We start from the raw sequence: 12,373 nt of genomic DNA, 5'->3' as shown, positions 1-12,373 counted from the left end.
AATTTGCTAGCAACTTGAATATTTAGTACTGGCTTTGAACCTGAAGGTATATTTGAATAGAAAAAGATCCTGGATTTTAGTCTGACTGCTGTTCCAACACACACATTTTATAACAAGTAGTATCTATTTTCTAATACAGTGTTTAGTTTCAGTATAATGCTTAACTCCCCCACAATTACTTAGAGCTCCATCAGCCCCTTACTGATCTTCCCTGCTAGGAATTTAAAGGTTTGGGATCGTGGCTAGGCATTGTTACATAAACAGTCTTTGCCCAGCTCAATCTTAAAAGCAAACCTCAGTGTGCTGCACTTGCCGTTGAAAATTAGAATAGGCACTAGTCAGTCAGCTGCTTCAAACTAGATTTCTAATAGTTGGACAAAGTTCAGTTTTTCTGAAGTAGCTGCTCTAACACTCAGTATGCAGGCGAACATGAATTTGAATTGTTATAGTGATGGCTAACAAAATCAAAATGCTAGTTTAATACTTTATGCTGAATAAAAACCAAAGTTTAATTTGTGTACGAATAGAGGTGCACTAGAAATGCTAAAAGATCGTTCATAGCACATACGACCATTAATATATACATCTAAGTTGTAATGTACTCCTATTCCCAAATTAAGAGAAGGCAACATCTACCCACCGTGAGAGACTATATTTAAAAAGAAGTTTCCACAGAAAAGGATGGAGTGGAAGAAATCACTGAAAACAATTGTCAGTTACATAGCAAAACAAAAATCTCAAACCATCAAAACAGTCCAAGTGTTCTTCGCTAGAACACTTGAGTGAACCTAATGTATGACACTCACAAAACAACAGAAAAGTATATAATTGAAAAGTCTCTGGTGACATGGGAGTTTTGGAGACACCTCTGCTAATTTAAAGGGAAGGCTTCATTGCTCTTTTGAAGTTACTTACACAGTAAGTCTACAACTATCCTGTATTTTTCTCAAGTTCAATCATTTAGCTGTGAGCCCGCAGATCAGACTGAACTTTAACTGTGTCAAACCGTGAGGCTCTCCTTCCTGGAAGCACATCAAGGTTCTTGCATGAAATCTGATGATCAGCACAGTAGGATTAATGACAGAGGTGGTCAGGCTGATAAACTAGCAGAACAGAAACCTGCTTAAATGAGCATGGAACTGCATCTAAGATAAGGTCGTAATGCATTCTCACCCCTTTGTGCCAAAACTGAAGCGAGACCTTGTTTGAAACTGATGTGAAAGAAAAGACTTTATCACTCATTGTCTCCCGGCAGGAGGTCTGTGGTTGTTTCTGGGAAAACAGACACTAGATACTCTACCTACCATTGGTCTCAGAGTAGTGCCACTGATTGCAGACTGACACCATGTGATGTCTAGTTTAGCTTACTGAAAGGGGGAATGGCAGGGGAAGGTTTTTAAAGAGTTAGCAGACTTATTTATGCACAGGAAGGCAAATTGAGCATCAGGGATTTCTCTCAATCAACATAAGTTCTCCAACAGCTGTTTACCTCTGTATGCCAGTACCTGATTAAACCAAGTGCCCTCTTAAAATAAGATAGTCGTAATAAATCAATTACTATATGCATGCTGGAAAACTGCCTTTACTTTTAGCCACTTTTTTCCCCCACCTACTTTTGTTTCCTCAGCAATCACAATACCATACCTTTCTGCTCGATATGCAAGCACCTTCCCTCAGGGCTCTTCTCTGTGATGTTCCTCACCAATCATGGTAAAATATTATAGCTATGTCACCTAGTAAGTCTGTTCACAAAGTATGTAGCTACTCAACTACAAAACTTTTTGAAGTTCCAACATAAATATGTAATACCACTATATGATAAATTCATAACCTAAGCACTGGAAAATCCAAGTATTAAAGAGGGCTAAATCCTGAATTTGCAGAATAGGGCAAGATGCAAGCTCTAATCAGCAATACTAAGACAACGCTAAGACAAAACTACTCCAAAACACGAATTCTGAAATTCACACAAACCAAGGTCTGTTATTCCTCAGTTACTTAAAGATGACCCAAGTCTATTGGTATCCTTATACAATTCACAGCAGCTTCGCCATAAAAGCTGTAAAGATGAGTTCCGGTGGCACACAGAACTTTATAAATCAGTTCATTTCACATGAAGAAATGTCTGGATACAAAGACATTTGCTACAAAATGCACTACGGAAAGTTTTCCAAACAGGAAAATAAAAAGAAAAAACAAACAAAAAACCAAAATCTTCTTTTCAATTGGTATACAAGCTGGCTTTATAAAAACCTGACCTGTACCAAGTCTCCTACACACCCCAAATAGAATTCTTCATGTCCACCCATTTGAAAGAATTAAAAACTTGTGTTAGTGGAAATTAAATTTTATACATCTAGCTAAACAGAAAAACTTGTGTGGAGTGACTTGCCTTTACATAATTAATGCTTTTGTGTATTAAAGCAACATAAAAATAATTTTCATTGTCTAATTCACATATCTATTCACAGCAATAAAGCTGGATAAGAGATTTTTTGGCTTAACTTCTTAAAGAAAAGACCACATGAGGTGTCATGGAATGGACATAATATACTGTGAGATAAAGTTCTCTGGCATTTCACTGAAATGGAAATAGTTTGGAGGGTGACTTCGTCAGGAACTAGGACAAATGAAACAAATTATTTTTGCAATGCCTGAAAACCTGGAAGTCAACTCAATGTCCTATTCAATAATCCTTATAAAAACAGTCAGAACAGCAGAAATATCACCATCACTATAAAACTGGGGTTGTCTGTATGGTTTCACAAATTGCTTTACAAAGATATTATCCACTTCCCAGATTCACAGTAGCAAGTCATTGACAACATCAGATTTTCTCATTCATACTATTTACTTCAAACCAATCTCTGATTATTTGAGTTAAAGGCATGGCATAACAGGCAGCAAAGGAAACAGAAGACCACCTAATTGTATAGTAACTTCAGTGCAATAAATTTTGTAGTTTCAAATTCAGTAATCACCTGTAAATCTCCTAACACATGCATCTAGCGTTGGGAGGCAAAGACTATTGAAGGAATGAGTACAACCCCACAAAACTAAACTAGATAAATTAAAGACATTCACACTTACATATAAGGGAACCAATAGCCATTGGTGTTTAACACACTACATGAATGCAAAAATACACGGCAGAGACAAAAATAACCAAATTTTTTTAGCTTTTGCTGTTCCTTCCAAAATGCCTCTGAAACTCCCTCAAAAAATTACAAATAATAAAAAAACAGCTGGAAGAGTGTCAGAGGAAACATTTGAGACCTGCAAGTTCTTCATCACTCACATCCTGAATAAAGCAAATACAAGAACTAACAGTTGACTTCAGTGAAAAGCACTTCTGCTGATACTCTCATACTTTCTCAGCACCAAACACGAAGCAATCAACACAAAGACAAGAACGAACTAAACACACACCTTGAACACCTCAGAGAAGAAACCAGAGCCGATTTTCTCACATGTGAAGTCATCAAGACGAGTCAGTCTGGAAAAGGCACTTATCAGGGCTCTGTAGGAAGATGTACAAACTCTTCCTATCTGGGAGACAGTCCCTTCTCCTCCAGCGCCACCATCAAAGTCTTCAGCGCGCTCCAAGCGTGGTGGAAATCCTGCTATTGAATTCCGCTTACTTCGGTCCATTTTGAAAACAAGGTTTTATTTTGATAAGGGAGGACTTCTCACATCTTAGGTAATTTGCTGTCTTCTCTACTCTTGTTGGAGCCTACAATACAAGAAATTGAGATTACCGTTATTGTAAACATATCTAATAAGTTTGCTAGAACTCCAACGCAGTTTACACCAGTTTAAGGGATTAAGGGAAAAAAAAAGCAGAAGAGATCCAAGTAGAGGCACAAAAACACAGAGGGGAAAAAAACAAAACAAAACAAAACCACCACAACCAACCACGCAGCATCATCAGTAAAGACAGACGATCTATTGAACTTTTCCTTTAGATTCATGCACATAACCTATGCTCTGGCTATTTCAAGATGAATAGGTTTGGAACTCAAAATTTAACTAGTAACAACTTTCATTCCCCCCCCCCTTTCTTTTTTACTTAAGTTCTGGTTGCTAAAGCAAGCAACTAAGCAGGAGGAAACCCACAAAATGTAATGTTCTAGTCTACTTCAGTAACAGTTGGTGACCAATCTACCGCTATTGCAAGAAACCATTTCTCATTAGGGACTGAACAAAGGATCCGTAACTTTAAAAGAACGGATCAACTTTCAGTTGACATAAGGAAAATCATTACCTGGGAATAACAGTAGCTGGAGCACCAAAACCTTTGTTTGTAAGCTTCCACCTATGAGTGTTCCAAGACCGATTCCTTAACTGGTAAGAACACAAGCTTATATCCACTGAAGATCTAGCCCCAAAATTTATAAAAACATCAACAATCCTGGTACAAAAACAAAGTATTCTTGTAAGAAACTGCCAGAACAATTCTCCCCACAAACACACTTATAAAGCTATATTAATTTCAGTTCAACTGAAAACACAGGAAATAAGCTACATTTGCCAAGTAGAACAAAAGAAAAATAAGAAAAAAAAAAGAGAGGAGGGAGAAATAACAGTAAGGGAATTTTTTTTATTATTTTTAAGAGGATGATGAAGTAATCAGGATGACTCTGGAGCCCATCAAATTCAGCTTGGACTAGCAAACCTGACAGGTGGCCTATTTTTTTTTTTTCTTTAAGCCTTAGACTCAGGAGGTTATTCATCTTTTCCACACTTAACTGTTCATTTACAGCAATTTGGCGAGCCCCTACAAAACTTGAACAAAGTGAGCAGTCACAAAGAGGATAGATTTCTCTTTTTTTTTTTCCTGAGGGTGAATGAAAAAATGGAGGGAGGGGAAGGAAACAATAACATTAAGAAAAAAAAGGTGGACAAAATAATCATGAAGCAGGGAGCAGGCCAGGCAATTATACTTCTATTGACACAGATGTACAGAACCTGAACAATACACTAAATTTGAAGAGCATCTCAAAAACAGAAGCACACCAGCTGTCCTCTGAATATACAGCAGTGCTGCTAACCCATGTTTTGTATGCAGTGTATCTTTCAGAGATGCTCGGTGCCAATACGTCAGAAAAACACATAGTCCTTCCCTGGCTTCAGAAGTAAGCTCTGTTGAACTGCATGGAATTAATCTGAGGTTCTCCTCTCCAAAAAAGAGGGGGGAAAAAAAAAACCAAAACAAAACACCACCACCATATTTTTCAAGGGTGTTTATTTCAAACATCTTAACGCTTAGCTCTCTAAATGTGAGTTGGGCAGAGGTGGACATAAGAGAGTCTTACCAGGGCCTGATTAAGAAAATTTAATCTCTATCAAATCCCACATCATGGTATTCATACAGAATTTCATAGGCAGACGCCCACACACGTGAGCTTACTGCACTTTTCAGTTGATAGTACTACATAGTCTAGCGTTATGGCGTGGCTGACTGCCACACAGAAGATCAGGATCCAATTTCTGACCTCATATTCTTGCTCCATGAGCCTTGAGGGTCTGGAAACGGTACAGAAGCACCATGGGAAGATAAAGCCTGTTATATCTCCCCAGCGGAGAAAAATAGCCCAGAGAACCTCCTCAGCTATAGAGAAGATGCCCAGGAATTTTCAAGGCATACTTAAATAATTCCTTTTGATCTGAAAGGGACAAACTAGCACTTGGTTACTTTTCAAGGACATAAAGAAAGAACTGTCTATGGAAGAAGGATAGACAGGAAACCATGGTGTTAACAATTCATTTTCTGGAATAGGAGATCCAAGTATCTTTGGAGACTAACCAGAAAACCCACTGTAATTGAAGAAACAATTTCTTAGAACTTATTTGCATCAGAGTAGTACCCACACACACTAGACACTTTCCAAGGTAGGTAGTAAGCGTTTGCCCCAGAAATGCACGGTCTGCCACTCCAGTATCACAGTAACACCATATGAAGTGGACCCTGAAGCTTGTAGGCACCCCTGCTAAATCTAGTGAAACAACACATCTGCACTGCAGCCCAGCAAATAAACTTATAGTCCTGATTTACAAGTTGCTTTAAGTTCTCAGGCAAAGCAAGATCTATGCAAAAACAAAACAGGGAAGACTGCTGTTGTCTTAACTGGAGGAAGACACCAAGTTAGGTAGGCTACCTTAAACCGAAGGAAAAGCCTAACCCTGTCTTAAGTATCCAGATACCATTAACAAAAGATCAGCTCTCGAAGTCTCTCAATCTATTTAACAACAACAACAAAAAAAAAAATCACCCTCACACATACACATCCTTTTGATTGAAATCACATGGTGAACTTTGCAAAACTCTACACAAATCCCACAATGAAAGAAGAGATTCAAAGCACTTCACACAACATAAACCCCAAAAGGTTTTGCCATCTGGACTCCCAAGTAACCCATTCGTTCATTTTTGCCTGCTAGAGTTTGCCTTCTTTCCAGACAGCTACATGAAATCCTTGGAAATTATTAGGATAGAGCTCCATTTGTCTAGTATTCTGCCCAGGATTGCATATACAGAATTGGAGGAAAATCTCAAGTGGGCACATTTCCAAGTGGGCCTCCTGTCATTTTGGCCAATTACACTAATGATCACATTCTCAATGAAATCAACCAAGGTTTAATTGACTGTCAAGTCAGTCTGAGGTACTTTAATTTACTACCTTGTATGGTTAATTAAAGTGCACTGAACAGAATCCAAGACTATCCTGCAAATCCTGCAACCAACTAAAAAGTTGTTGGGTATTTTTTTTTTCATATTAAAGTTCAGCTTAAAAACTATTAAGTTGTGCTCAACAGCTAGTGAAAAAAAAGACTCTAAACACTCTAAAAAACATTTCCCAATAAATTCTCAGCTTCAGAGCTCTTTTTCTGACATCCTTACACAAGAAAAAAAACACACTCCACTCTGCTAAGATAAAAACCTTTTAGAAATACGTATCTCAAAATGCATACCTGCCCTACTCATACATTTATTACAACACTAAAAAGCACAATTTCAGTATGTTTCATGCCCTACCACATCTCAATTTCTTGGTTTAAAAAAAAAAACTTGAAGAAACAAAAAATTAGCCAAGTTAATATTATATTAAGATCAGTTTCTCCACTGCATGAATGCATTGATTTTTGAACTGCAGAAATGAGTCTAAATACAAATATTATCAGCATTTATTTGGTTAATTAGAGGTTTGGCTTTGGAAACCAATGCCTAAGCCCACAAATATTTAAAGATGGAAATCCCATAATAGCACACCCAGTTATACCCCACACATCAATGTAAAACTAACAGGTGACATATATTAGCCAGTACTTAACATTTTATACTTCACAGATATAAAAATGGGTAAGGCTTCTCAACTTTAGCAGCATGCCTCCAATGCCTCAGGTCCTTCCAAAAACATTTCAATTCATTACTAAGACTTTTTGTCCCCTGTATCTTTATAAATATGTGCATATGTGCACTCAAATGTCAAACTCACAATTTCCTAAAAGATGGCCTTAACAACAACAACCATTTTTAGACACAGAAGACTGTCGCTAGGCATTCAGCCTGGAAAGCAATAAATCTGGTGGATGCATGTTATTAATTTGAAAAGGTTTTCTGAAGAACAAGATGCCAAAGCTTTGACATAAGTCATTTGCCAGGAGTTAACTGTTTAAACTCATAGTCTGATGTAGCTTCAAAACCCAACACTACAAAAACATGAAGGAATTATGCTGGCAAGTGTCACTCAACAAAATAATAACTTGGGGGGGCGGGGAAGGGAAAAAGAATTCACTGCAGTAATGTGCAAATTTCAGAAAAGCTTCAAAGGTATGTAAAGAACAAAATCTGACTGAATTGACTTTGTGGTCATAAGCCTAGACAGGAAAAAAAAAAGTTTGGGAATGAAACACAAGAAATCAAACTAAGCAGGTAAAGAGAACAAGGCATTCCACAATTTTGTTCTCAACTGCTCTCATACACTTTCCTAACAGAGGAAAGTTACTTGGTTTGTCCATAACTTTCTTTGGGAGAAAGACAGTATCAAATATTTATTTACAGTCTAGTAACAGAGCTTGCACTATGTTTGGCCCAGCTCATTCTGAAACTAAAGTCTTTTTGTCCTTTTGACTACTTTTACAGGGTAAGTCTTATGGTTGAGTTTATAGTCTTAGTTACGACGTTGCACTCAAACGTGAAAATCCCAACATTTTCTGTTTTCATTTAAGTAACATTTTGCTTCAGTTTAATCTCCCTTGTAGGGGATAATTCCTAGTTCTAGCCAGTACTGTCACAGTATAAGCTTCACACAAGTAGGGCTGACATTCCTCAGAAGAGCCATGCGTTAGCCCTACTACACCACTCCAGAAACTGGAAGTCTGCTAAACTGCATCGTGGTTTTATAATGCAAACAAACCTCCACAAGAGGCTAAGCTGAAACAAACAGTTCATTTATTTTGTGACTGCAGCCAAGTTTGAAAACAGTAAGAGAGACCAGCCATTAACTTACTGCAGAGCTCAGGCTTCAGGGCCAAGGTTGTAGGTTTAAAAAATATTTGCATCAAGCGTAGACATAAATTCTGGCACATGTTTAGAAGGCAAACATAACTGGGGGGAGGAATATTAAAAACCCACAAACAAACAGAAAACCACTTGATCCTTATGCCCATAGTATAATCGCCAACAGTTTCTAGGGTCCAATTTCAATACAAAAATAAACAGAAGGACCTTGCAAAAATCCATTCCTTTCCTAGCCGGGTTTTAGTCACTCCAATCCACAGTGCAGACAGACTCCAGCCTAGTTAGAGCATCGTTAGAGTTAAATAATCACTCAAGTAGATCATGTACAACACACAGCTGCTGCTTCAAATGGATAATTTTAATATATTAAGTTTGCCTAACAAAACAGAGCTCAGTAAAGACACCAAGAAGCAGTTCATGCCTTCCAGGTGTCAGCAGGCTAACATTTGCTTAGCTCTTGAGAAAAACAAAGGGAATCAAAGCCTTCCAATACCAGCAGGTACTGTGACATCTCAATAATCAAGGAATTTCCCGCTCAGCCTCTCCACCAGGTTTATGACCAAGGGCTGACAGCTCTATTAGAACTGGGGAGGGTTCACAGGAGACAGGAAACAACTTTCCGTTGTTTCGATGCAGCCAGTGAGACAATCCACCACTGCAAAGGCAAGAAAAGAGAATAGGAATGCTTGAAAGAAGGATGAAGATAAAGTAAGCAGATGGAATTTCATACCCGACTGACCTCTCTTGGACACAATCTTACGTTTATACGTCATCACACCAGGCAGTCCATATTTCTATTTTCCAGCTGAAAGTATCATCTCCACAAATATTTAAAACACATTCTGTAATCTACTCTTAAAATACAGCTGAAACACCAGTCCATGCTAGTGGTTTCATGTTACGGTTAAACAGTCAGTACCACGTTTACTTCAGGTACCGGCTGCAGAAGCAGAACAGTAACACGGTCTTGACTAATTTATTTATGAATTTTTGAAGCGAGAACAGGGCTTCCCAAACCTATTGTTGTTAAGGTATTGGAGACACTGGAGTCTGCTGGTATTTACATCTCAATCTGAAGCACCCTGGATACCAAGGGGAAACATGTAACTCTCAGTTTGTGAGCGGCAGACCTGGAGCGCACAAAGTCAGCCTTCAAAAGCAAAGTTATCTCAACTAATTCAAGTCCTGGTTGCAAGAGCTGCTACAGCTTTCCAGTACAATCAATGGGACAATCATATAAAAAAGTGGCTTAGCCACTACCAGAAACATGTTTAACTTAAGAAAAAGTAACAGGACCATATGAAAAGAAGCTTCCTATCTAAGTCAGAAAGAGGACGTGGCAACAGATAACAGATGCAGCCAGTGTGATAGAGTTGCCAACTATTAGATGTACTTACTGATAAATACACAACCTCAAACGAATATTTTAGGGAACTAACAATCAGGAAGAGGGCTTTAAAAAAAAATAACCTATGAACATTGACCATTTTTTCATCTTGCCTAGAAAAGCACTTATTTTTGTGCCAGGCTGCAAGAATACAACAAAAACTTTGTCATTGTGCAAATGCACGGTTCTCAGCTACAGGAAGAATGCAGAAAGGGAACCTATGATGCAAGTGAACCACAAGCTTCATTCTTTTCTACAGCAGACACAGAAGCAACAGTCTCCTCCTTTAACCCTGCATTTCTTTCATGGATTTGTGAAATCATTTGCATAAAGAATTACAATGGCAAAAGCAAACATATAGAATCAGAGGGTTCGACTAGGTTACAGGAGGCCTATACCACCAGAACACCTCACCTGGACCAACTTTCTCCTTCCACGGTTACAAAAACATTAAGCACAGAAGCAAGGACTGCTCTGTCCCTATTTCCTGCTCTGCTCCCACTGCCAGCTGTTCATCCTAATGATACAGCACAAAACGAATTCCAAGTAAAAAACATAGGGGAGCACGCACTTTACACCAGGTACAGGGAACACACCCCTTTGCCTTCAGTTCAAGCTGCTCATGTTTTGCATGCAAGTTTTACATGAAGACAAACCAAAACAGACAATGGAACTACACAGCCCCGTCTACAGCTGTACAGTACACTTCTGCAAGAGTCAGAAAATGACACTTTTATTGGCCTATCAGGATATGGTACGCAACAATAATTTCCAAAGATGATGACTAAATGGAAAGGTTTATGGTTAGTCCACTGGGCATATCAGAGTTTCTCATAAAAAAACTTATCTTAGGTTGTAAATTCCACTGCCTAATTAACTCCATAGAACTGTAAGTCTGTTGATTTTGCAGACAATAAAGTATGCTAGAACTCTGATCCCCACTAAAATAAAAGAATAGTCATTTCACTCGAGACATACAGGTTTCTCATAAATAAGCAGAAATATTACCTGTAAGTATTTTTTAGGGGGACAAACAGAAACGGGTAAACTTAAATAAGATTCAATTCAGCACTCTTGAAATTTTAGCTTTCAACTATCAAGGTACCACCTGTCAGAATAGGTAGAAAGTCCCCCGTACTTAAAGCAAATACAGCTCCCACCGTCAAAGGAACGCAACATTACGAGTGATCACCTGCACTCACACAGCTCCTCTCACCCGAAGGCTGCAGAGCAAACACACACGCACATACACCTGAGCAGCCGAGCCTGTCATTAAAACATGATTCACCTATTCCTACGGGGTAGCACTTAAAATAGCAAAACCCGAGCCCAGCTTTCACACCGCTTGGCAAAGCCACCATTTTCAAGGTAATCCCCACGCGGCTGGGCAAAGATCCCACGGCCGGGTTCGGACAGACCCTTGCCCCCAGATCAGGGTTTCGGAAGCCGGCTTCCATCCGCCCAAGCGGGTGCTCGGGCGTCCTGCAGCACCCACTCCCCACCCCCGCCTCACCTCACGGCCCGGGGCGAACGCTTACACCTGCTCACCCAAACGCATCCCTCACCTCACCGCCTTGGCGGGAGGCGGGACGGCGGGGACCCCCCCCTCCGCTATAGGGCTGGGTGCCCTTCCTCGGAGCGGCCCCCTTCCTCCCTCACCGCCTCCACACGTAGAGACCGTCCCCTCGCCGGACACCCCCCGCCCGCTCCCCGCGCGCCGGCCGTTACCTGAGCGGCGGCGCCAGCAGGGCCTGCGGGCGGCGCGGGCTCTCATGGCCGCATACCCCACCCGCGGCCAACCCCCCCGGCCGCTCAGCAGCCCGGCGAGGGTCTGCCCCACCGCTGCGGCAAGCGAGGGGGCCCCATGTGAGGAGTGAGCCCAGCTGCGGGACCCGGGGCCGCGAGCGCCGCGGCTCCTCCTCCACCTCCTCCTTCCACCGCCCCCGCCTCCTCCTCCTCACGCGTCCGCGCTCCCCAGCGAGCGCCGCCGCCGAGCCGCCCACAGAGCAGGGGCGGCACCCAGCCAGGAACCGCCCCTCCCTAGCAGCCAATCAGCGCCGGGCGGGGCTGGATGAACGGCGGCCATCGACCAATGGAGAAAGGAAAACCAGGCGGAGGGATTCGCAGGTAGTCCACGTGAGTATTCCTTTCTAATTGGCCAGAAGTCACTTGAGAGGCAGGCGGCTTGACCAACCATGCGAGCGACAACAACTCCCGAGACGCGAGCGGGAGCCAGTGGCAGGAGTGAGAGAGGGGCGTTGCTAGGGGCGCCTCGCTTTCACTGGTGGAGCCTTTGAAGGCGGGCTATAAATAAGAGAGTTAGCCAGTAGCGGCGCGGTGCGCGCGGTGACGGACGGGCGGCAGAGCCAATCCCCGTGTGTTTATAGGCAGCGGGGGGCGTGAAGCTGTCAGAGGAACGGGCATTGCGGAGGGCAGTGAGTCCCGGCAGGCCGCGCGCCGGTGCC

General features: G+C 41.3%; 1 protein-coding gene across 2 annotated transcripts in view; it reads right to left on the bottom strand.

Annotated features, from left to right (window-relative positions):
* Nucleotides 1-11,856, bottom strand: part of TESK2 (testis associated actin remodelling kinase 2) — an 86,617-nt gene extending 74,761 nt beyond the window's left edge. The window contains exons 1-3 of one of the 2 annotated variants that reach the window (XM_063343602.1): nt 11,637-11,856; nt 4,265-4,411; nt 3,430-3,733 (exon numbers count right to left, since the gene is read on the bottom strand). In XM_063343602.1, the coding sequence (XP_063199672.1) occupies nt 3,430-3,651 (222 nt within the window). In that variant the 5' untranslated portion in view covers nt 3,652-3,733; nt 4,265-4,411; nt 11,637-11,856. The remainder of the gene's footprint in view (nt 1-3,429; nt 3,734-4,264; nt 4,412-11,636) is intronic. The other variant, XM_063343601.1, reaches the window with a different exon arrangement.
* Between the last annotated feature and the right edge of the window lie 517 nt (nt 11,857-12,373).

This window comes from Chroicocephalus ridibundus, chromosome 8, assembly GCF_963924245.1.
Source record: "Chroicocephalus ridibundus chromosome 8, bChrRid1.1, whole genome shotgun sequence".
Taxonomy (NCBI): domain Eukaryota; kingdom Metazoa; phylum Chordata; class Aves; order Charadriiformes; family Laridae; genus Chroicocephalus; species Chroicocephalus ridibundus.
Note: the sequence above shows the minus strand (reverse complement) of the source record. Positions and strands in the feature narration are given on the sequence as shown.